At 44.1% G+C, this 25,536-nt stretch overlaps 3 protein-coding genes and 1 non-coding gene across 4 annotated transcripts in view; 2 read left to right on the top strand and 2 right to left on the bottom strand.

Annotated features, from left to right (window-relative positions):
• Nucleotides 1-6,909, bottom strand: part of myo10l1 (myosin X, like 1) — a 30,259-nt gene extending 23,350 nt beyond the window's left edge. The window contains exon 1 of the mRNA XM_076157660.1: nt 6,889-6,909. Within this exon, the coding sequence (XP_076013775.1) occupies nt 6,889-6,909 (21 nt within the window). The remainder of the gene's footprint in view (nt 1-6,888) is intronic.
• A 5,733-nt stretch (nt 6,910-12,642) lies between these two features.
• Nucleotides 12,643-21,265, top strand: atg9a (ATG9 autophagy related 9 homolog A (S. cerevisiae)). Its single transcript, XM_076157530.1, has 20 exons — nt 12,643-12,785; nt 13,064-13,116; nt 13,890-14,041; nt 14,157-14,200; nt 14,527-14,591; nt 14,706-14,855; nt 15,124-15,265; nt 15,395-15,535; nt 15,622-15,742; nt 15,941-16,116; nt 16,220-16,342; nt 16,827-17,014; nt 17,273-17,426; nt 17,922-18,101; nt 18,299-18,490; nt 18,593-18,828; nt 18,970-19,087; nt 19,227-19,497; nt 19,605-19,750; nt 19,851-21,265. The coding sequence occupies exons 3-20, from the start codon at nt 13,939-13,941 to the stop codon at nt 19,857-19,859; spliced, it is 2,559 nt and encodes an 852-aa protein (XP_076013645.1). The 5' UTR covers nt 12,643-12,785; nt 13,064-13,116; nt 13,890-13,938; the 3' UTR covers nt 19,860-21,265.
• Nucleotides 21,266-21,948: 683 nt separating this feature from the next.
• On the top strand, nt 21,949-22,021 carry trnak-uuu (transfer RNA lysine (anticodon UUU)). The gene has a single exon. It is a non-coding gene; the product is annotated as a tRNA-Lys (tRNA).
• A 1,168-nt stretch (nt 22,022-23,189) lies between these two features.
• Nucleotides 23,190-25,310, bottom strand: cunh21orf58 (chromosome unknown C21orf58 homolog). Its single transcript, XM_076157753.1, has 8 exons — nt 25,194-25,310; nt 24,894-24,951; nt 24,707-24,764; nt 24,454-24,527; nt 24,137-24,346; nt 23,862-23,976; nt 23,653-23,786; nt 23,190-23,573 (listed from the first exon to the last, which is right to left on the bottom strand). The coding sequence occupies exons 2-8, from the start codon at nt 24,948-24,950 to the stop codon at nt 23,346-23,348; spliced, it is 876 nt and encodes a 291-aa protein (XP_076013868.1). The 5' UTR covers nt 24,951; nt 25,194-25,310; the 3' UTR covers nt 23,190-23,345.
• Nucleotides 25,311-25,536: the final 226 nt, after the last annotated feature.

Here is a 25,536-nt window from a genome sequence, read left to right as displayed (position 1 = left end):
GGGGAAACATTTACAGAAATCTGTACATACAGTAAACAGGTTTATGTGCAGTAAATGCGGCTCCGTCATAACAGGAGCTTTTACAAACCACGTTAATGCATCAACGCATTGTCTTGATGGGGCATTTTAGTCGACTAATGTGCTTTTATGTTTAAATGTTTTATTTGATGTATTCATGCGCCTCAGCTATACATCCTCTCCCTCCCTCACTCGCTTTCCACCCCAACCCCCCACAGCATGTTGTCTCCTCAGCAACGCCCTATATATAGCCGCCTACTGCCGCCTCTTTGCTCCTCTTCCTCCTCTCTCTGTACGTTGTAGACAGGCAGGCTGTCTCGTCCGTCATTCCTGCCCGTCTCCCTGGCAGATTCCAGCACACAGACCTATTATACGGACAAAAGCATGAGTTGACCCCGCGACCTTTCTGTCCCGAGGCCACGAGGTGTCACCATTTACTTCACTACATCCTGTTTTAACGGATGAAACGACCCCTTGACCTCACTTTTACCTCGATAAAATGACATTTTGCCCTAAAGGTGCTACAGGGCGCAGGCGAAAACAAATTAAATGTAATTTAAACGCGCTCCGTTTCTTTCACTCTCCGTCTCTGCCTCTCACTGTGCCGCTCCCCCTCTCACCCCCTTAAGTGAATTGGTATCTGGTCCAGATCGATGTAGGCCTGAGCCGTGTGCTGATTCTGGAAGGGGAGACAGAGGATTATAAATGACCTGCCAGAATTACAACCTACACCCACCAACACCCTTGTACTCCTCCTCCTCCTCCTCCTCCTCCTCTTTTCTCCTCCCCTCCCCCCCATCTATCACTGGCACAGGCAGACAGGAATGGCGATGCATTACAACAAACGCCGGCGCTGTCTGAGTGCTAAGACCTCTGTAAGGCCAAAACACGGAGTCAAGCAGAGACGCCCAGTCGCTACTTGACTCTTCTTCGGCGGCCCCCGTATGTAGGCACCCAGCTCCATCCATCACATTTACTTCAAGCTCCATTAAATCTCAATCATCATCAAATGTCACTTAACCCTCAAACACAACCTCCGACCTGACACCACAACCCTGTTCTCCAGCCACCAGGGATGAAAAGACAATCATAACATTTGACCGCAGACTGAAATGCTTTAGGTTTATGTGCAGAAGATTCTCAAACATCTTTTGAATTGCTTTGCTTGGGCTATTACAACAACCAGCACCATGCACACGACCCTCCTGACAGTGACCATGTTCCCCTATCGTTTGTCTTCTGGGTCGGATTTTTCAACGCCATCGTTTGTGAAGGTCCGGCTCTTTTTTGGCCGCAGAGTCTCAAATTTCTGGTGTTGAAATGTCTCTGAAACACTAATTAGAGCCGTTTTTGCAGCATGTCCTGTTTACAATGGCATTACCCTAACTTTTGAAAAGGAAAAGAAAGCATATGTTGTCAAGTTAGTGAAAGACGTACAATAACTGGCAGTATGTTCTTCACCACGTGGTTCAAAAATGTCTTCCCATTGCATCACTCTATTGCTCCACATATGCGCGGCTTTATGCCACAGATTATACTAAGAAGGAAAAGGGGACCGTGGAGAAAATCCTGAGCGTCTTTCACGGTCCACAAAGGACAGCATCCCCAAAGCATTCAGCCCGCAAATCCAAACTGGAGTGTGTGCATGAGTGTGTCTGATAAAGGCCTCGGTTCCGCTCAGGCGATCACGTGGACGCCGCTGCCATTTGGTTGAAGCTGTCGCCTCGAAGACCACTTCCTGTTGACGGACCCACCCTCCCTCAGAATGAATCCTCGCGCTCCAACAGACACTGACAAAGTCCCTGAGCACAAACATACGATCGACGTCTGCACACGTGCGCTCACACCATGGATTAATGCAACCCAGCTGAGCAGCGATAAATACACACACACACACACACACACACACACACACACACACACACACACACACACACACACACACATACACACACACACACACACACTTGCATAAGTAATCTTTTTGAGCCACGCGGACAAAATCTGCCACGTTAAAGAATGCTATCGAAAGGTTTGCACAAGGACACAAAGGGCGATCCATGTTTGTGGGGTACGTACTAAAGGAAGACAAAGCTGAGGAGGACACAGGACAGAAATGGATGAATAAATGAACAGAAACAGCTGACCAGTCAGACGCTAATGGGAGAAAACCTAAAAAGCAGGGAGGAGGACGAGGGTGCAGGATGATCTCTAGAGACTAAAGGTCAGGGCTTTGAGCATGTCTGAGTGAGTCTGAGTGTGTGTGCTAATTTGTCAACTACAGCTCCTCTCCACTGAGCTAAAACAGCACCCGATAAGACATCCAAGTCTTACAAAACACAACCAACCATTAATAATTCAACAGCATAAACTCTACCAAGATACATCTCTAGTGTTTCCCTCACACACACACACACACACACACACACACACACACACACACACACACACACACACACACACACACTTTGTCACAATCCTTCTCTGTGTTTTGACACCACCGAACCCAAAATACAAAATCAGCTCACTTTCTCTTCAATCATCGCCTTTATCCGCACACACACAGCCCCTCATTACCATAAAACGGATGAACCTATGATAGGAGAGTGGATGCAGGCGTGGCTGTAAGTGTAGCTATCAGCGTTGAGGATGATGATGATGATGATGAGGGAGTTAGGGAAGTCATTGTCATTTTCTTACAACCAACATCTCCACATCTCCATCGAGGACTGATTCGGGCCTTGATGGAAGTAGATGTTGTAAGTGATGGAGAAAGGGCGAGAAAGAGAGAGAGAGAGAGAGGCACATGCTAGAGGAAGAGGCAGGGCTCTTCTAGAACGTGTGAGATATCAGATAAGTCTTTCCATTTAAACAAACTGATTAATCAACTGATTTCGCTTAGATGACACACGTGAAGCCAATGCAAATCAAAACATCACCCAGATTTCATACCACTGAAATCTACCGTCAAATTGAAAAAGCTCTTACTTTTTGAGCAACGGTGTGTTTTATAAGTGGCTTCCCTGATATACAAATAAGGAAATACAGCAGAAATGCCTCTCATATGATTGTGTGTCACACTCTGCCCCTAATCACACATTTAATCTAGCTCTGTGTTATTAATTACCCCCTGCCTGTCATGATGTATTGTCCCATCAGTGGAGGCACTCCTGGCCCTCAAATTGTCTGTGCACAGCCCTGGCGCCTAGTGTTTATGGTGCATAAGTACATACAATAAGTGCAGTCTGTTTATGTATTTAATGTCTACAGCTAAAATGTAGGTTCTACCTATTCTGAAATACAAAACAAACTCATTAATGATTCATCCAAAGTAAACCAAAATAGAGTAAACTGCTAACCATACAAACAGGACTATAAGGCAGCAGATTGAAGCAGCTGGTGCATGTTATTCTTCTGTGTGTGTTTGTGTGTGTGTGTGTGTGTGTGTGTGTGTCTGTGTGTCTGTGTCTGTGCGTGCGTGTGTGTGTGTGTGTGTGTGTGTGTGTGTGTGTGTGTGTTGAAGCAGTGCAAATCCTCTTTGCGAAGCCAGTTTTTAACAGTCCACTAATTATCACATTCTCTCTCATCTTGGATTAAACTACAGCCACACACCCCCATTCCCCATAACACCCTGGCAACAAGACTCCACCGTAACGCCATAGAAACGGGGAGCCATAGAAACAGCATCTCCGCCGTATGCATTGGTGGATGCTGGGAGATGGAGTCCTGACGTAGAGGATGGCGTCCTCAGAGAGAGAGAGAAGAGGGGGATTGTAGGAGATGTAGTTTGCCTCATATATGCTGCACTGAGACGAAGACTTTAATAGTGTTCGACTGAGGCAGAGCTGTGGTAAAACACCCACACATGCAGAACGAGCAGGAGCCATGGCAGGATGTGAGAGAGGGGAGGTGAAGGGGAATAAAGAGCTGGAGACGTGCCAGGAGAAGGAGGCAGAGCAGCAATAAAAAGTGGTTGGTTGATTGGGATGGAGAGGCACCAAGATCCCTGCTGCAGGAAACGGGAATGAAGGAGAGAGAGAGAGAGAGAGAGAGGGAGAGAAAGAGAGAGAGAGAGGGAGAGGAGAGGCAACGCTGGTGCAGCTCCTGAGCAGAACAAATGTGTGAGGAGCTGCTGAATGTAGGTCACACATCTCCAGTGAGCAAACCAGCTTCCTGCTGCACAAAACCCAGATATGGACTCAATCATATGAACATGGACTCTACAAAGTCTACCCCTGAGCTTTACACACTCGCAGGGGTTAAACATGCATTGTATCAAAAGAAAGTCACCTCTTAAAGTTCAAGCTGCAAAATTCAACAATAATGACAACAGTTTTGATTTTGTTGTTAGTTTTCACAGTATGGAAGGTATTTCCTGTGCATGCTCAGCAAATTAGAGCAGTGAGCAGCAAAGAGTAGTAATAATGATTAACGGCTCGTTCAATTTCACAGCCTGAGGAGAGCGACAGAGTGGAGAAGAAAGAGAGACGGAGGGAAAGGAGAGGAATGTTGACTCAAGCTGGATATCATTTAATATTTTTTGATATCACTGCCAACACAGGATCTGGAATACAGCACAATATTAACAGGAGTATGATTTATATTGGTTTATAGCTGATAAAAGCATAAGTAAACAAGACGAGAAACTGATCAGACATTTAGTCCCCACTTTGTTTTCACTGCTCAGATGCTACGGACTTAAGGATGAGCAGCACAGCAGATATGACACAACCACTCGTGTCACTGCATCACCAGATCTGCTCGTCTCATATTCACACCTGTCTGTCTGTCCTGGTTATTGTTAATCACGGCATTTCTACACCTGCAGCCATGTCAGGACCTCTCACACCAACACACCAACACAATCTTCCCCCGAGAACACATATCTCTCTCTATTTGTCACACAGGTAGGATCATCAAATCTACTTTAGCAGGAGTAGATGTGGCTGTTCAGCAAATAGTGAAATATGTATACATTTCACCAGTATTAATAGTCTGATATCAGTTTATCTGCAGATTTGTTTACAACTGGAAATCTTGCTATCGTGTTTAAAATCATTTCGTTTAGGAATCTGTGCAGCCAGAATATGAGCCGTTTTGTGCATTTTTCTGATGCCACCTGACATTTCATGCTTGGTCAGCAAGAGAGGGGTCAGCTGCTCTCTCTCTCTCTCTCTCTCTCTCTCTCTCTCTCCCTCTCTCTCTGGGATAGAGGGATGGGATGGGAGAGGTGGATGGAGGAATGCAGGGATATAAGACGGGAGTGATTGAGAGGTGAAAGCATCGAAGGAATGGAACTAACTGGATGTGTGAAAGACAGCTCCCAAGGGGGGATTGATAGCTCAGCGTTCCCTGCATGAAGTCATGCCTCTGGCTATCAGATGTGCAGCACATGCGGGACTGCAGCTCTGAACATCATAACTCAATAAGTCAGCCCATTTTCACGTTCTCACATGGCTTTCAAAGTCTGTGCTGGGGCTGCAGGGTGGGTGATGTGCTGGTCCATGAATCAATGCTGTGATCCATATATTACAGTGAGAGGAAGATAGGTAACAGAGCAAGCTGGAGGGGGCAATTGTTTTGTGCAATTTGTTAGTTGCAAATAGTTTTTCGAGGTTGCGGCTTACGTCTGTTTCCCTGGTTTGACTAATATGAGCCAAACATCCTGACACAATGGTGCCTTCTATTCTCCATATGCCCTGTAAAGATACCATGACTCAACGTATCACATACCATAGACCTGGTCCTGGTATCAAACATCACAGATACACACACACACACATACCAATAAATGGCCTGACATCACTGCCAATATGAGAGGCACTGTATCAGATTAACATTACAGGGAGGAGGATCAGTACCTTGGAGAGGACGGATATTGGCATCAAGGTAAAACAATTCATGAGATTGTGTGTGAGAAAGACAGACACAAGTGTGAGAGAGAGAAAGAGAGAGAGGACTGTAAATGTCAACAAGACACCATTCTGGATCAGAATAAAGGAAACGCTCTGAGCATCTTAAGCATAAACGCAAAGCAAACCCAAAACGTGATGTAAATGAGGACAGTTTGTGGAGGTGAAACCATAACAGGCCTGTGAGGAGCCTTTCCTGTAAGCCCAGCAGACTGTGGAAGGATGAGGAAGAGGGCCAAAATAACCACCGATCACCTCAATCTCATTTCTCTATCATCAGATTGCTGCTTGTTGCAAACCATGTCAAATAAATCACATTCAGTAACAAACACTTACATGTTCCCTGTCTGTCTCACCAATTCCATTCCCTGTATACAGCATTTCCCCCCTCTCCTCCTCCTCCTCCTCCTTTAGAGATATCCACCCCCTCCTCAATTCCTGCAGCCATACCGGCTCCACACATCCACCCATGGATCCCTGCTTCCATCCCCACTCACTCACACTCTCAGCCAACAACCAAAGCCATAACACACAGTCACTCCGGAGTCAACAGATTGGTTCTAATCCCAGATCCTGCTCCAAAACCCGTGACAGCTCTCATTGGGCCAGTTTATTAATCTGCTGCTCTCCTCTGAATGAATCCCAATCAGGCCTCGCTGCTGCTCTGCGGTGTCATATAAAAAAGAACAAACGTGATGCCAATTTGTTTTTTTTCCGCTCAATGTTCACCTGTATCTGTATTCAGACGCGGGTCGGTTCATTGTGATCTCTGATGGGATTTGAACGGTCGAAGCATAGCAGCACCTGCCATGACCAAAGCCCGATGTGATTCGATGGATAACGCATGTCCCAAAAACCACGTTCAACCACCTCGGACATGCATCAAAGCAAATCTAGTCCAATCAAATTATGTCATTGTTTAGTTCGATAACGGTGACACGGATTCTCTACGGTTTACCTCGACAAAAAACGCCTCCATCCTCCCGTCTCCTCCCAGACGCGCGTCCGGTCCCACGGAGCGCAGCAGATACCGGCTCCGGTCTGTGGTGCGCGAATGTCGCCAGTGGTGAGCGTGTTTTTGTCAAGATGGGAGGGATGGAAGCGATGTCTCTGCGGTGTTGTTTCCCATTCACCGAGCGTTTATCGTCATCTCCAAAAAAAAAAGAAAGAATCCACGCTCCCGGGTTGCTTTAACACACACCTCACACCAGCGTGTAGGATCTATGCGCAAAAACACAATCCAACGCGGCTGTGGTGTACAATTAAAAAAATGTCCACGCCGGTGTCCCGGTTTTCCAGGGTTCCACGTCGTTTCACGGTTCCAGTGTGTGAGTGGATCGATGTGTGTATGGGTGTTTAGGATATGTGTGTAGTATGGGTGTGCATGTGTGTGTGTGAGTACTGCGTGGGGTTGAGCGAGAGGGGACCAGTCCGGGGCAGAGTGAGCTTGACGCTTAACACCGCGCACACCGACGGGGCGGTGCAGATATACCTATGGCTTCCTCCATATGACACACACACACACACACGCACGCACGCACGCACGCACGCACGCACGCACGCACACACACACACACACACACACACACACACACACACAGACAGACACACACACACACACACACACACACACAGACACACACACACACACAAACACACACACACACACCTTGCTGACCTCAAAAAAAGATGAAAGAGTCTCTGTCTCATTTGGCCCAATTACAAGAAACAGATAGTCCAGCAGCATCAGCATGTTTGGGCTCTCATACAGTAACTATAAGTTGTCAGGTAGAACAGTCAGACCCGATCCAGTGATGGCCAATATCAGGTATGACCAACATGAGGCACACACGTATTGATTATGTCCTTTACTTTGTCCTCGAAAGTCAATTCTTGTTATTGTATGGAATTTCAATAACCTGGCTGAAGTGGATATGAATACGTAGTAACACTTAGGAATACACGGATTACATTATATATATTAATATGAATGAAGAAAGAGAGCATGTACCTCTCTGTATGATTCCCCCCCCCCTGCCCCCACATAGGAAGGGGCTTGATTACAGGGTTAGTCAGAACCCCTGTGGGGTGAAAAAAGATACGGGAGGACGCACAGACATACATATTACTCATGCACACACACACACACACACACGAGCTGAACAGCAGGGGAAAACACCCCCAAATCATGGATGGATAAAGACAGTGTCCTCAAAGACACCAGTCTGTATATTTGAGGTAGACAGCTGGTTTGTATAATGTGAGGTCGTGGGGCTCTATTCACCTCCTCAGATGCCCAGGGAGAGGAGCCAGGTGCTCCCATCAGCCGCCCAGCAGAGAGCCGCCTCTCTGGGGTGAGGCATTGTGAAGCTCAGCCTGTTCCCTCTGGAGCCCTGGAGGTATAGAGGGGCCTCCTGTGCGTGCGTGTGTGTGTGGTAGTATTATGAAGCCGTGCCCTCCATATTCATCACCAAGACAGTTCAAAAGCTATACCCAACACCAGGGCCCCCTTTTTTGTAAAGTGAGGGAGCAAACACACACACATACACAGGAAAACACACTTGCACATACACAAACACTCAGGAAATGAGAGCTGTGTGAGAGCATAATCTTTCATATGAGCTGACTTAAGGGAGAGAAGACCTTGAGACCCGAGCAGCACAGTGCATAAAAACATAGTCACACACTCACACACTAAAAAGTGAAAAATGTTTGGGCCTGCACTGGAGTGGGTCATTCACAGTATATGCAGTAATAATAATATATATATATATATATATATATATATAAAATAATATAGGGAGGTGATCTACCTAAGCTTTGCACAACAACAAAAACTCCAACTGTGTAGCTGTGATGCATTCAGGTGTCGAAACTTGTTTGTTCAAACTAAACTAACACTTGTGCGTTTGATTAACTGTCCCACAGCAGCGATTAGACCTCATAATGGACTGTCCTATTACCTCCATTATTTTCTCTGGTGCTTTTATTTTAATATTTAATGAGACCAGCTGTCAAGGACACACACTTGACCGACCGACAATCTGTGGCAGTTTGAGAGAGTGAGAGTGCAAAGTGGCAATTCAATTTCCTGAAATCATTCGTTTAAAAGCTGGACAAATACACGTTTGGCCATCATTTCGTCTGTCGAGTGTTCGAGTGAAACAGAGCGATATTAAAAAAGTCTGTGCTATTAAATTGTGATTAGTCTGACAACACCGGGACTGACTGACCCTCAGTGGTGAACTGTGGGATAGAATTTGTTCCCTGCAAGTCAGAGGTAGAACTCTGCTTACTCATCTGACCATGCCTCTTTCTCCTTGATGTCTCCTTCTCCTCTTACTGTTACACACATTCCCTCTCTCTCTCTCTCTCTCTCTCTCTCTCTCTCTCTCTCTCTCTCTCTCTCTCTCTCTCTCTCTCTGTGTACTGGGTGTGTATGTGTGTATATAAATCAGAGAGAAGTGTGTGTTGGTGACAGATCATCAATAGGTCCATTTCTATGTGTTAAAGCAGCGAGATTACTGACTCCAGACACACATCTATGTACACAGTGATATACAACAACAGACATACTATCCAACACACCGTGCACAACACAACATACTATTTAACTCACACATAACCGGTGTGTGTCTACAAATGTGTGCGTGTTTCCCTGTCCTCTCTGTGTCATTTCTTGCATGTTCTAATCCTCATCACTTACAAAGTCACAGCCAATCAGTTTTTATGACCCGAGCTTCCATAAATCTCTCTGCCTTTATTGCCCTCTTTCACCTTCATTCGCTCCTCTTCTGTCGCCGTCTCTCCCTCTCGCCCCAAATGCATCTGTTTATGGCTGCCCGAGAGCAGACGCCGCATAAAAGGGACAAAGAGACACAAAGAAGAAATTTCAGCAAGCTGTCCCGATCTACTAAACATCAACCTCACTTTGTGCCGATTAACTGATGAAATGGAACCCTGAGGCCAAATGCGACCCTCAGCAAGGCCCTTATTGTAAGCAATGGATAAACATGCAAATCATCTGGTCTTGTACTAAATGACTCAAGTTAATAGCTGCGTTTTTTAATGATTTGACTTTGATGAAACTCTTTCATAAGTTAAGTCAGACACAGTGAGACATACACACACAAAATCATTCAATATTAAGCAGATGGGGCTACTTACTATCTCAAATCTGATTTACTTTGAATAACTTGTCGATATTAAACCTCGGGAACTGGAGGGCAAGTGTCCTGTCTACAGCTGCAACATTTCGGCATTAGTCACTCAAATACTCATCAGCAGTGCCTATAACTTCCAGAAGTTCTATATATTCATATATGTTTGCAAAGTGTGCAAAAAACAAGAGACAAACAAGAAAATGATATCAATCAATAATGAACCAGGATAAGTCTTGGCACTAAAATACTGTATTATGCAGTATATTGTACACATATCTCTCTCCATACTAAGAAGGTGGAGGGTTAAGTGTCGCGAATGAAAACAAAGAAATTGAGACGTTCCCACCCTGGTGTCAGAATTCAATGCCTAGAGACAAACACACTGCATGACACAATGATTCATGCATTCATTTCTAATACGCACGCGCATGCGCGGGCGCACACACACACACACACACACACACACACACACAGCCATGCTCCCAGGGTAACATACAGTATATGATGTCATTTGATCTATGTGACTCATGCGGAAAACACACACACACAAATACGTGAACTATTGGTGGCTCTGGATTTGAAATGAAACCACAAAGAGACACCAGTGAAGGTTGTTTGGGATGGAGCTCGCTGACCAGGAGTCTGAGCTAAAATCAGCTCCATCATATATTGTATTGCTGCTGCTACCCAGAACAGCTCCACACTATTTTAGACAAACTTATTAGGGCCAGCAGTGCCATATCAGCAAATCATGAATTAATGTACCAATTTAACCTCCACTTGAATGCAGCACAGACAGGAAATTGCTATCAAACTGATCTATTGTGTGTGCATCTGTGTGTGTGTGTGTGTGTGTGTGTGTGTGTGTGTGTGTGTTTGTGTTTTATCTTTATCAGGTGTCTGAGGGTTCTGACAAGGGAAATGAGGGAGGGCAGTGGCAGACTTAGGCGATATTGGAAACAATATTATCAGTAACCTCAAGATGTTCTTCCGTTACCAATATATTGATATGAGCTAAGGTTCAGGTGAAGAAAATCTTTACTTCATGTACAACAAAACACTTGACACGATAAGTCAAAGAGTCATTGCCAAGTGTATGGGAAAAATCATTGTGTGTTTGTGTGTGTGTGTGTGAGAGAGAGGGGGGTATCGGCTCCATACCTGCTGGTGGATCTGTATGGACACGTAATAAGGAAGCGGGGTTGATCTAATCTAATCAAAGTCCTCAAGAGAGATGACTTCATCCTGATCCACCCGCCACCTCCCCCACTCTAAAGTACCCACCACACCCTGCCACACCCCTCCCCCACCCCGCTTACCCAACACCACCCAAGGGTTGCAGGACAGCATGATAGCGCATCTTCAGGCCAAACAAGCAGCCGCTGCAACCCCTTAATTCTCCACAGACATGGGGGTAATTCAATAAGGCGGCTATAGCCTACAGCTGGAGCACACACACACACACACACATATTCATGACATCATGAAATGCATGCATGTTGTTAATTATCATACTGTACCATAACACAGTAGGTACTAATTACCACTCTTGAGATGACAGGACTAAATACTTAACATAATGAATATGCATGGTAATTCAATTCAATAATCCTCATTCATCTTATTAAATAAAAAACCCAGCTATATTATTATCATATTAGTTGTTATTAGTCCATGAATTTAAGGTCAATAAAAATCAATTGAGATGAGGTAAATTCTAGTAGGTTTATATCTTTCGGGTAAATTAAGCACTTTTAAGTATTTTTAAAATTAGATTACTCTCCCATTTTAAAGGTGCTGTGTGGTGTTTAGCAGCTTCAGTGTGACAGATGTTTCCTACTGGATTAAGATGAACTATGGCTCATCCTAATCAGAACAGATTAAATTACCCCGATCACTACAATAACTGGATTGTGGATTAAACAGACCCCCTGAGCTTCATCCAACACACTCACACAGTAAACATGGACTATATAATGGGGAAATTACCACGTTAAGCACACACACATACAGACACACACACACACAGTGTCAGTCATTGGTGTTAACAGTACAACTAAAGCAGCGACACCGTGAACAAGGCCCAGCTGTCACTAAAGAGGCTTAACAATCACACATGAATATTCATTAAAAGTAAAGAGTGACAGAAGGTGAGCCTGACATTGCAAAAGCATCATCCTGGCACCTCACTGATCAATACTTTACTTTCACTTTACGCAGTACAGTTTTGTCAGGTAAACCATGTAAAACAAAATATTATGAATTTTGAGTAAGAATTAATTTATGTTTAGTACAGCGTTTATACTGCATATAAACCTCTGACCCTGATATTATTGTATTACTAAAAATGGTCAGACAGTGGCAGTAAAGAGGCCCAATCGGCAGTCTGGTCATGGCAGCTCAAACAAGGCGTGTCCCTCGCGGCCCACAGCCACGCAACAACCGCTTTATAGCCCGCCTTTGTGCAAAGCTGATTGGTCGAAAACGCTAATATTACAAACTCCTTCCTCTGATTGGATAAGGCCCCTGCCCCTTCTACATGACTGACGCTCCCACTATTTGCAATTTCGAAAACGAAACAGGCTCGCGTTTGACCCCGACAATACGTAAACGAAAGGGAAAATAAGGCATTTATTAGACAAACCAAAGCCCGGTGTCCCGCCATTTGAACGAGACGCGTCGGAGCACAGCGGTAAGAAGCCCATGCGTCGGGATGTAAGAGTGACGTTGTTTGTGTTCGAGGCAGGCCTGTGCTGTCAAACCACCACAACACATGAGCCACATTCTCTGTTGTTTTGATCGATGTGTCCCAGCTAGCATTACAAGTAGCGAATCGTTAGCATTCTGTTATTTCCGACGGTGTGTGGGTTTATAGTATAGAATTAGGAATCAAACCGCCTTTTGTGTCGCTATTTTCGGTAGTTAAATACAAGAAAACAGCTTTCAAGATGAGCCTTTTCTTTATTTCAGTTGGGAATGATGAGCAAACGCCAGAGGATATTACGCACTGCACTGGAATGGAGGTAAGCATATGGATGTGGCTGATATACATTTACCATAGGTTTATTACATCGTTGCTGTCCCCATCAAAACAAAAGCATTTCATTTCTCAGGGATTTCCGTTATGTTTATAGCTGCAATGTACATCTCACTGATTAAAAATGACATCACATCTCACTGAAACATGGCAATGACATAACATCTCACTGAAGGACCCCCCTCTCCATATTGTTGTTGAAAATTGGGATTTCAGCAGCATCAACATGGTCATGCCAAATATAATCTATAGATTGTCCCCATGTTGGTGCTTGTAGTTTGAGTATGAATCTTATCACATTCTACCACTGCTTTGATATTCACACTCGATGCCCGTTTCATTTACACATCATAAAAGGTCACTTTACAAGCAGGCCATGTGTCACAACCTGACATTTAACTGCATTAATAGTGTAGTTCAAACCTATTGATTGAATCTAACTGTTGCCAGTTTTACATGGTGTGAAAGGAGACTGTCTCTTAACCAGAGCTTCAAAAAACTGAGACCGTGGTAAGGGCTCCTTGCCCAGGGTGTAGCTTTTACTGCACATTTTCCATAATGTAGGGTGTGATCTTGTGAGAGGAGCTGAGTTGATGATTAACCGTTTGCTCAATAGCAGGTGGCACTTACGAAGTCATCTTCCTCATTTCAGTTTTTGTCTTTTCCCCCCCATTTCTTTGCTTTGTGCCCTTGTTGCCTGGAAAACACTCTTTGTTTCCTCTTTATCTGGATGGATCCCTGGCAATCTCTATGCTACAGTCTGTAGCATTAGGCTTGGCTACTTGACGCGACTGAACCTGCTGTCACTATGGCGCATTTTGACACAGAGTACCAGCGCCTGGAGGCGTCCTACAGTGACTCTCCCCCTGGAGAGGAGAACCTGCTAATGCACGTGGCCGAAGGAGCCAAATGTAAGACATACATATACACACACAGACATGAAGCATAGAAATACTCTCTACACACTTAGATAGATACTCTTTTAGATAAATACTCTTTTGCTAAACTGTGATTCATCTTTTGCAGCCCATTGGCACCACATAGAAAACCTGGACCTGTTTTTCCAGAGGATATCCTTTTCACCCCCGTCCATCAGGTGATCGATTAAGCATCCTGATGGTGGCGCCATTACAAGTTATATTTTATCAAGAACTTTGGAACTGAAAATGGTGCAATCAAAAGTGTATTTTTGTACGTGGGGGAAGGCTGTAATCATGGTCAATAACCTATTAAATTTCATCATTGAGGGACAGTCGCAATTTGAGGACTGTTTAGCCGTGCCAGTTATATGGACGGTAATTAATGCCCCTCCAGTTTTGGCATGTATCCCCATCTGCCTTTAAATTCACATTTTTCATTTAGTTGTGATTTTGCAAAAGACCTTAACTTATCTCACGTCTATAAGCTGCACCAGAAGAATGGATTCACCTGTATGCTGCTGGGAGAAATCTTTGAACTGGTGTATGTACTCGGCGCAACATTCGCAACAAAATTCAATATCTATGGGACAGAATTTGATGGTGATGGATGATTTTCTTTCCTTTTATGTCCGTTTATCTTTCTTTCTCCGTGCAGTCAGTTGCTGTTTGTGGTCGGCTTCACAGTCTTCCTAGCTAACTGTGTGGACTACGACATCCTCTTTGCCAACAAGTTTGTCAACCACAATGACTCGTCTAAAGTCACCTTGCCTGATGCTTTCCTCCCAGTCCACGTCTGCCGCGATAGGTAAGTGTGAAACTATGTAGCCCATTTATCACATATGTAGAGACACTTTTATGGAAGATTTCCTCCCCATCGTCACACGAAACTGGCATGAAATGATCCTATGTACTGGAGAGTCATACAAAAGTCCCCAGTCATGTGCTATGGCACTTTTTAGACATTCTTCATTAGAGATGCTAAGTTGGCCACCTGATGCCTCTCACACTTGCAATGTAGTTACTGAAGTGACATCTTCACATGAAAATGAATCTGTAAATATTTTCTCCCACAGAATCCTGGACAATGGGTTTGTGATGTTTGTGCTGATTATCTCTGGGGTGTTTTGGCTCCATCGTCTGGTCAAATTCATCTACAACGTCTGCTGTTACTGGGAGATCCGATCCTTTTACATCCATGCCCTCAAGATGACCATGGTGAGGCAAACACCATCACCAGCTATTCTTTTTTATACCAATATAAGTCACATGGATATTGATTATACTGGTAACAAATACGTACATAGATACTTGTAGAGAATAATAATCTGTCCTTTTCCTTTTCAGTCAGAGCTACCTTACGCCACTTGGCAGGAGGTTCAAGCTAGGATTGTAGAGATTCAGAAGGAACACCAGATCTGTATCCATAAGAAAGAACTGACGGAGCTCGACATTTATCACCGGATCCTCCGCTTCAAAAACTACATGGTGTGCACACATGATATGTTGAGTAATAATATACAAAGTAAAAAAGTGTGACCTCAAACCCAAGCCCTCTTCCTGTACTACTTTAGGTTGCGATGGTAAATAAGTCTCTGCTTCCTGTGAAATTTCGACTGCCGTTTCATGGAGATTGTGTGTTCTACACTCGTGGACTGAAGTACAACTTTGAGCTCATCTTCTTTTGGGGGCCAGGTATGTGTGTGTGTGTGTGTGTAAATGAGTATGGTGGCCTGTTCATGTAAAGCGATGCGTCGGTTTGCATATGTCCTTGTCATATTTGTCTGCATTTCCCTATTTGTATGGGAGTGTGTGTAAGCTAAGCTCTATAAAAGGTAATGTGATTATGTCCTTTTTTCACCTCCCCTGTTGTTTCTGTGGGTTCCTTCGTAGGTTCTCTATTTGAGAACGAGTGGAGCCTGAAGCCAGAGTACAAGAGAGGAGGCAACAGGCTGGAGCTGGCTGACAGGCTGGCGTCTCGTATCCTGTGGATTGGTATCGCCAATCTGCTGCTGTGTCCAGTCATCCTGGTGTGGCAGATACTTTATGCCTTCTTTAGTTATACTGAGGTAATTAGAATTTACCTGTTTTTCACACACACACACACAACCTTTAACCTATTTGCAAAATGAAGCATTTTTTAGAGGGACAATGGTTTGTGTGTGTGTTTAGTTAATTAAGCGAGAGCCTGGTTCTCTGGGAGTAAGATGCTGGTCCCTCTATGGTCGCTGTTACCTGCGTCACTTCAATGAGTTGGACCATGAGCTCATGTCACGCCTCAGCAAAGGCTACAAGGTGAGCAGCAGCACAGCAGGTTATATTATAAAGGTCTCATGCCAGTTGGAGACGGACTGTTTCACTTTCCACGCTGAGCTGGGCAGATATTTTGGAAGTAAAGGGAGTTTACATTGACAATTGTCCCTAATAAGCATAAACAGGATAGAAAAATGATATTGACATATTTATTTATGACAACTTCCGATGCAGCATACTGATCTGCTGATCTGTTTTCAGGGTTGCCACAACATGAGCCATCAAACAAGTTTTTTAAGTCACTAGCTTACTTAAATAAATAACATGGCTACTTTGATGTGGAAGTCAACTCATTACTTGTGTTTGTACTTCCAGCTAAGTGATCTAGATAATTGGATTAATATTGACTTTTTGCGCAAAACCTGTCCTACCATCCGCTGGCAGCTGTAAAGGAACATCTAGTAGATTTGCGTTGTTTTGTGATTCTTATACCGGTCTCATCTACTTTCACTTGTTCCCCTTTCAGGCTGCATCCAAGTATATGAACTGTTTCCTCTCACCTCTGCTGACTGTGGTGGCGAAAAATGTGGCGTTCTTTGTTGGGTCTCTCCTGGCCGTCCTCATCGCCCTGACAATCTATGACGAGGATGTTCTTAAAGTGGAACATGTCCTCTCATCAATCACACTACTTGGAGTGTGTATCACAGTCTGCGGGTAGGGATACATTGTCAGCTGTTGTTATCCATGTAAATACACACATGTTGAATTAATCCATTTAATTTAACTCAAAAGAATAAAGGGTATAGACAAAACAATGTAGCAGCCATATTACATATATATAAAAACATTTATATAAGCATTTAGTCCACATATTAATCTGACACCTGTTTGTTCTACACCATCCTTAAACCCTATTGCTACCCCTGTCTCTTGACTTTCCCTCTGTCATCGCCTCTCTCCTTCTCTCTTCAGGTCTTTTATTCCTGATAAGCACATGGTGTTTTGCCCTGAGCAGCTGCTGCGTGTCATCCTGGCTCACATCCACTACATGCCAGATCACTGGCAGGGCAACGCGCATAGATATGAGACCCGGGACCAATTTTCCCAGCTCTTCCAGTACAAAGCTGTGAGTATCAACACTCAACTGAGGATAGTTACAGAGACTGTACAGGACTATACGGGTGTATAATGTGCTGTATGGAGATATGTCACATCCTCTCAAGGGTTTGTCGTCTGGAAAACACCTACCTGGCACCCAGCTTTACATTCAGACTTTACCTTCACTTCAATGAGAAAAGGGATTCACTTAACCACCATTCACTTAAATTTCCCTGCTGGCAATGAATTCCAATGTCAAATCCAGAACATACAAGCGTTCTTTCCACTGATTCATTACATTACCATCATTTGGCAGACGCTTTTATCCAAAGCAACTTACATTACATTACCACCTTTCACAGAGGGGGGAGCAATTGAGGGTTCGGTGCCTTGCTCAGGGGCACCTCGGCAGGGGCTCGAACCAGCGACCCTCCGGTTCCCAAGCGGAAGCTCTACCCACTGAGCCACCTTCAATGATCAATTAACCATTCAAATCAAACGCCACCACCCCCTCTGCTTACAGGTGTTCATTCTGGAGGAGCTGCTAAGCCCAGTAGTGACTCCCATTATCCTCATCTTCTGTCTGAGGAGGAAGTCCCAGGAGATAATCGATTTCTTCAGGAACTTCACGGTGGAGGTTGTTGGGGTGGGAGACACCTGCTCATTTGCCCAGATGGATATCCGGCAGCATGGACACCCTGCGGTGAGGGACCTGTGCAGCCCCACAGACATGGCTGGATACACACCTGCACGGAAATACATGAAGAATTGTCAATCATCACATGAATTCAATCATGTGAATGTGACATAGAAGCAGTATTTATGAAACATTGACCTACTTGACTACTACTATGACGGAAGTGCCTTTGTGTGTGTTGACTCTTTCTCCTCCCCCTGTAGTGGATGTCAGCTGGGAAGACAGAGGCATCTATCTACCAACAAGCAGAGGATGGGAAGACAGAGTTATCGCTGATGCACTTCGCCATCACCAACCCCCAGTGGCAGCCTCCACAAGAGACCACGCACTTCATCAGCCAGCTAAAAGAGAGAGTTCACAGAGATTCACATGCTTTGTCACTGTCAGAGTCTGAGGTGTGGACATAAGCTCATGACTAACATTACATGTGCATGTCATGAGAGGTACAATTGTATTTACCTTTTTGTTTCCTGCCCTCTTACCCCTCTCTCTCGTAGCCAAGGAGCCTCATTGCAAACCTCTTGACAGGTCCATCTACGCTGGCCTCTGTTCATTTTGGCCGAGACAGTTCTTTGGCAAACCATGCAGCAGCTGGCATAAGCGATGGGGCGTCTGCCTTGCGCTCCCTCTCCCCAGTCAGCACTAGCCTTGATTTAAGAGGCAGCCTCAGTGCAGCTCACAGGGCTGTTGGCCACAGCTCAGTTATGAGCAGCCGGCAGATGGCAGGCTCTGGGTAGGAAATGCTCCTTCAAAAATCTCTCACAACTAAATTCCTTATTAGGCTACAAATTTTAACTTGGTTTCCTGCATTTATCTTCTCTTGTTGTCTACTTTTTAAATCTTCATTCCTTCCTCATGCATGCTCTGTACACAGGACTGATGCCAGGACTGTGAGCTCAGGCAGCAGTGCATGGGAGGGCCAGTTTACAAGTTTGGTTCTATCAGAGTATGCCTCCACTGAGATGAGCATCCATGCACTTTACATGCATGAGGTAAATGTGTATGCAAGACAAAGACAGTATGTTTGAGCTGGTTTGAATTTGAATGAATTATGACTGTCCTTTTCATCGAAATCTCACATGCCTTCTCCATTTGGAGCCCCACTCATCCATAGTTTGTTTCCCCCTGTAGCTCCATAAGCAGCAGTCCCGTGGTGATCTGTCCCGCCACACGTGGCACAGGCAGGAGAGTGATGAGAGCAGTGACAGTGTCCCTGACGAGGTTAGGAGTGACCCCAGTTCTCACTCCAGAAACTTCCCCCGCTCTCACACTTTCCCCACCTCGGCTCCCAGTCCGAGTGCTATTCCCACCTCAGCCTCAGCAAACAGCAGTAGGACCCTGGGCCAGGAGGGGGCTCTACTACAGCGCAGCAGTCAGCCGCACTATAGTGGAACCACCACAGGTATCTATGTAGCATTGTGGTTATGCTCACTATTTATCTCAATTTTATCAGCTCTGGACATAATTTCTGACAAATCTTGAATCTTGTGCTGCATACTTGTCTTCCAGACACTTTGATTGCAGGGGGAAAGGTGGTGAGGTCAGCCCGTGTACCCATGGGAGGATGGGCAGAGGATGGTCAGGCAGCATCACGGCACCATGAGCCACTGCCAGAGGAGAGTTCTGAAGATGAGATGCCCCCTAACATACACAAGGTAAATGCACTCTGTGTGTATAGACTGAGTGGTGTGGTGGTATTTGTTTGTGTGTACACTTGAAATGACTTAATTTCTTGCTTTTTGTTTCGCTCTTTAGGTAACATAACTAAGCTATGTGATGGAGCATCAGCCTTCCTCCCTCCCTCAAACATCCAGTCACTCATCCTCGTCCAGACTCGTCCCCTGGACTGACCATCGCATCCGACAGAGATAAAGGTGTAACAAAGTGGCATCTTATCATCTCTACAAACAATCAGTGACATCATGCACACCAGTGTCAATGGATGAAGAGACATTGGGCTAATCACATCTTTACTTACTAAATGACACACCGCTTTTCTAAGCAAGCAAACAGGGTGACTGAACACATTTAACCAAATAGGACCCACTGGATCAATTTCTTACAGCCATTAAACCCCTCAGATTACAACGTACTCTTTTTCCAATGTGCAGGACTTCACAATGAAAGTGCATGTACAATTAACCATCAGCATTTGTGGCACTGCCACACTTCATGCATTCATGAAAGGTCATAGTCATTTTGCCCTAAATGTGGTCACAGCAATTTGCTGTTTTTGCTATTTGCAGAGCAGGTGCTGGGGCTGGGATAAGAGGTTTCTAGAAGGTTTTGTGTCTTTAATAATGACATCATTCACCAGAATGTGTGTAGAAGTATGCTGGTGACATGCTGACTTTCATTGTGTGTGTCTGTTATCCTATCAGTAGCGAAGAGACTGCGTATGCTACCCAGTTTTTGGCTTTTCTGTCAGCCTCTGTTCAAAGTATTTGAAGGCCTGAAATAATTTAAAATGCACCTGACATTTTTGTATTTCATATTTTGCTCTTGGATATTTGTTCTGATTATTTTCTGTATTTATTTTTCCTTGTTGCAGGCACATTTAGGATCCAATCCAAGTACTCATTGTTTACTGTTGGGGATGAGTTGCCCTGCAGTTATTCTATCAGACCAAGTTAGTCTGTTAGTCTATCGGCCCTGCAGTTAGTCTATCAGACCAACTGCAGGGCAAGGCTGCACACAGGTTATTTTAAACCATATAACATTCACGCCAAAAGAGCAAATCCTCAAGTGCATGACCAAACACTCTGGCCTATAAATAAATATTGAAACAGAAGCCTGCAATCCACAGCAAACACACTGTAACCCAACCATACTCCTCTACGCACACTCTTCAGTTCTGTTGCCCATCTCACACATGTATGCACTTTAATAATTTGCCTGTGCTACGATGTACTTTCACGTACTTTTATTTACTACGTACTTGTTTTTATTTATCAAAGGGATGTGCCATAAGGATTGACAGGTGACATTGTGAATCAAAGCTGTTTTTTGATCGGGAGAAGCACTGACGGTGCAGGAGTAATAATTGTACTTTGTAGAGGAAGTTTTTACTTGCTGTAGCTTGAAAGAAGTGTCTGTTATTTTTCTGATTTTTAGATACTGTAAATCACCATTTTGTACAGTTGTAAATTCATCCATTAAAGACAAAACAATGATTTTGTGTGTGAATTGAATAACTACAAACAAACATTAAGGGAAGCAGGATATTAAATGCACACAGTCGTGCATAAGACCGGAAATATCGCATTTTCGTTCACTTCACATTTTCATGCAGTGGAGTTGCAGTAACTCGGTTATCTGCCTGTGACATTGCACAACTTTAAAGTCGCAAAATATATGCGGGGTTTGCCGCTAAAATTACAAAGTAAAAAAAAACAGGAAGAATTAACCCATTTCATAAAAGGAGTGTAGTATGTCGTTCTCATTCATACAGTGCCGCTTTTCCTATTCATAATCTGGCAAAAAGCGGGGCAGCCTTGGAGGTCTGCAGTCAATACGGAAGGAGCCCTCTGCGCGTAATGTAAATGGTCAATTACTGTCACATGACAGTTGAACCACTCGCACATCTTTCTCTGTTTTGTGTGAACGTGTCCTTCTAAATTCACGCTACGCAACCCTAAACATAACTCTTACTATAAAATGCATAAAGTGTGTGTGTTCCTAGGCTTTCTTCATGTCCATGAAGGTTGTTTTGGGTTCTTCCCATCAGACTACGACCCGGTAGATTCAACGCCATCTTGTCGGATCACGGGTGCAAAAAAGACAACGTGAGACGCGCATTACCGGAAATGTATTGTGATCTCTATATACGGAAGGCGTTTCTGGCCTATCCAGAGCCCGGATAGCTCAGTCGGTAGAGCATCAGACTTTTAATCTGAGGGTCCAGGGTTCAAGTCCCTGTTCGGGCGGACGATCTTTTTTGTTCTGGAACAAAATCAGCACCTAGTATCACTAGGAATTGCGCAATCGCCAGTACCGGTAAACTACGAAAACACGCTGTTACAGCACACTAGATAGACTATTAGACAAATTGCAAATATAACCTTGACCAATTACCCAAATAACTACGAATTACAAACCGAAATTGTAACATTACCGACGACAAGCAAAAGCACGTCAATTTGTAGCGAATTTAAACCACACCACATTTAACCCTTTACCCTCTCCTCAAATCACTATCTCTACCAGCTCCGAACACAAACTGAGTCACAAAACATGTACACAATCCTAATAAAATCTACACACTGAACACGATTTAACATATATATACAGTGCAAACAAAATCTATAATTAAAACTATCATATAGTGTTTTTTCCTATGGCGAGCATTCCTGGGATGATACAACATGTAACAGGGACTGCATAAATTCTCTTCACCCTCTCTCTCAAATCACTATGAGGGATACATGAAAGAACAATGTAAAGCAAAAGCATTATAAAACAAATCATCACAGGATGAACACGCACACGACACACACAAATTAACGATACACTTCGAATTCCTCCCCTACAGGTTCCCCAAGTAGAAACTACATTGCCCACAATGCAGCTGTCCAACCGCGGCAAAAAAAAGCGAATAAGCTCACAGCAATTAGGGGATAAACTGTTGCTTATCTTCGAAACTATTTCAAGTACAGACTTCAGCTTAATATGCTGCAGCCTTCGTTTATCACACTCTTTGAATAAAGTTACTTTACTGTCAATAAAACATTGAAATGCGTCTTACAAACTAAATGCTCCATCGACATACCTGTCTCCCTCAGCCCCGAGTCCGAACACACACACACTGCGAGTCGTTCTCAAGTTACTTCTCATGACCACGTACCACTGTGCGGCTTGGGGGCGGGGTCCACCAATTAACATTATAAAGAAGTTAGGTAAAGTTATCAGCTTTGAATAATTTTTTGAGTGTTTTTATTCCATCAACATTCACCACATCACGTATCTGACAAGCTGTGAGATATTGCATTGGAATTTTAGCTGATTTTCATTGAAAATATTTGGGCTAAGAACTCCTTAAAAATGATATCCAACAATCATAGTCATTTAAGCATGTTTATTGGCTTATACGGGAGCAAAAATCAACATTGTTTGAATAAAATATTTTCACCATGGCAGGGCTTTCAACATCTCAGACTGATGTGGATTCAGAGAGAAATAGGCAGCCTGTAGAAACACACCAACAGATTCTTTATTTCATTTACAAGGGGGGTGGGTATGCTCTCATAAAGCCTACCCATTAAGTGGTGGGAGTGTAATAGGTGCTGTCACATGGTGAATGGATGGTAGGTATCCCCCTGCTGGAGCTGTGGGGGCTGGTGATATCATCGGCAACCATGTTGGGTAGCTGATAGGCAGCAGATGTGAAGTAGCTGCGGTGGGACCATAGTGATGATGATGGTGGACAGCACTCCCTCTTGGTTTGACCTCTGGCCTTAAATAAACTGCAACTGGAATGTCCTGCAATTACAGGATTGAAACTCTGGTGAGAGTCTTGGTCCGAGCCAAGTATGAGTGTGTGAATGTGGGAGTCACTGACCTGCCCAGGATATGAAGTGGGACTGGGCCCTCCAGATGGCGCAGGGCCCATAGGAGGGATGGCTTTCAACATCATATTGTGCATGACGATCTGGTGCATCTGGGCATTTTGCATCAGCATCAATTCCACCATGTCTATTGCACACAAAAAACCAAAATGTATAACACGACACTTGAGTAAAATATTTCAGTCTCCCTACATCTCCATACCCTCTTTGATGCTGCCTGAACGTGGCGCAGGGTATGGCTGAGGAGGGGGAATCTGGGTAATCAGAGGCTGCTGTTGTGGCAGCTGTTGAATGATGGTGGCCCGCTGCTGGGGAAGCTGAGAGGGAGAGAGAGAGAGAGAGAGAGAGAGAGAGAGAGAGAGAGAGAGAGAGAGAGAGAGAGAGAATCTTTGACCAATGTCTGAGCACACATTTCCACATTGGTTTGGGTGAAACGGAGGACTGAGCCGTTGTAGAGGTGAGAGCTTAGGGTCTTACAGTCTGTTGGATGATACGTGGGGGCGGAGGTGGTGGAGGATGGAGGCAGGGCATAGTGAGGGCATGATGTTGGATGTCGTCTGCTCCCAAAGGTGGAGGTGGAGGTGGAGGTGGTGGTGGTTGAGGGACAATACGGTAATCAGAATGGTGATGTCTGCGTGTCCCTCCCCACGTGTGAGGTCTGGTGAGGTCCTCCAACATGAGTTGCTCCTGAAGGTCACGTTAACAGAAATTGTTCTTTTCCTTCTGTTGCACTTGTCTCACTGTCTTGTTTTTTTTAAGTACTACCACATATCATTAGTAATTGAGTTACTAACCCTCAGTCTTTGCAGAAGGTCTTGCTTTCGCCTCAGCGCATGACTCAGTGCATCCATCTGTCCATCACAACTCCCTGAACAAACAAAATCATCAATCAAAATCAAAATCCAAAATTGTTCATCCTCACCCATGTCTGTCTTTATTATTTAGTTTAGAAGTTTTCTTCTCTTTGTGATCATCAGTTAAATTTTTTCTTGAGCCAACATTTAGAGTCAGTACAGTGGAGCCACCACGACTGCAGGGAATACTTACTTACTGACTGGGCAGACCCTGCTCTGCCATCCATGTTGTCCTTTTCATTTTCCAGCCTCTAGGAATGTCATATTGATAACATTGTGTTATTCAATGTTTAAGAATCCTTTAAAATATGTCTAACTTAAATGAAGCTCAAAAAGCCTTTTCACCTCTGAACAAACCAGACAATTACGATGTCACCTACCCTCTCCAACAGTCTGAGTCTGAGTCTCGCCATCTGATTAACCATAGGATCTGTCATGCTAAACATTAGAGGGAAAGAAATGTATATATTATGATGCCTTTTTATATGTAAGATCCAGATATGAACAGTTGCAATGTAAAGATAAGTGTTTTGAGTTCAGAAAGACATGTATACTGTCTGTGTAAGACATATTAAAGAAAAGTAAAACGTCTTGAATTGAGTCACAATAACTGCCTTAAAAAAATAAAAGGAGGCATTTTTGCCCAATTGCTTCTTTTAAAGTTTAAACAAGACATTTACCTGGAATTGTGGCTTTTGGAGTCCACCTGTGAGCGGTTGTCTCAGTCTACATCCACACAGTGGTTGCCATGACACACAACAGTTTACCACTTGCATTCAACAATGACTTGCCTTCTCGGTTTCTAAGTTATTTGAGACAGAGAGAGAGAGAGAAAGAGAGAGAGAGGGAAAGAGAGGGAGGGAGAGAGAGAGAGAGAGAGAGAGAGAGGGAGACCAAAGAGTGCTCAGTGTAGGTCTCCTAATCGTTCTATAGGCCTGTGCATTGTATTTAAATGTTAATGTTCACCTAGTCCAGCCATGTCATATTTTTTACTGTATATCTATGCTGCGTAAATTCACAGTG

The sequence above is a fragment of the Genypterus blacodes genome, unplaced genomic scaffold (genome assembly GCF_046128005.1).
Source record: "Genypterus blacodes isolate CSIRO-AG114 ecotype Tasmania unplaced genomic scaffold, CSIRO-AGI_Gbla_v1 ptg000073l_1, whole genome shotgun sequence".
Taxonomy (NCBI): Eukaryota; Metazoa; Chordata; class Actinopteri; order Ophidiiformes; family Ophidiidae; genus Genypterus; species Genypterus blacodes.
This window is presented reverse-complemented; position numbering and strand designations above follow the sequence as displayed.

Excerpts from the sequence above, each read along its gene's own strand:
- atg9a (XM_076157530.1), top strand. The coding sequence starts at position 13,939 with ATGGCGCATTTTGACACAGAGTACCAGCGCCTGGAGGCGTCCTACAGT. Across the intron at positions 18,829-18,969 it reads CGGCAGATGGCAGGCTCTGG|GACTGATGCCAGGACTGTGA; the intron begins GTAGGAAATGCT and ends CTCTGTACACAG. Across the intron at positions 19,088-19,226 it reads ATGCACTTTACATGCATGAG|CTCCATAAGCAGCAGTCCCG; the intron begins GTAAATGTGTAT and ends TTCCCCCTGTAG.
- cunh21orf58 (XM_076157753.1), bottom strand. The coding sequence starts at position 24,950 with ATGACAGATCCTATGGTTAATCAGATGGCGAGACTCAGACTCAGACTG. Across the intron at positions 24,765-24,893 it reads GACTCAGACTGTTGGAGAGG|AGGCTGGAAAATGAAAAGGA; the intron begins GTAGGTGACATC and ends TGACATTCCTAG. Across the intron at positions 23,977-24,136 it reads CACGTATCATCCAACAGACT|CTTCCCCAGCAGCGGGCCAC; the intron begins GTAAGACCCTAA and ends TCTCCCTCTCAG.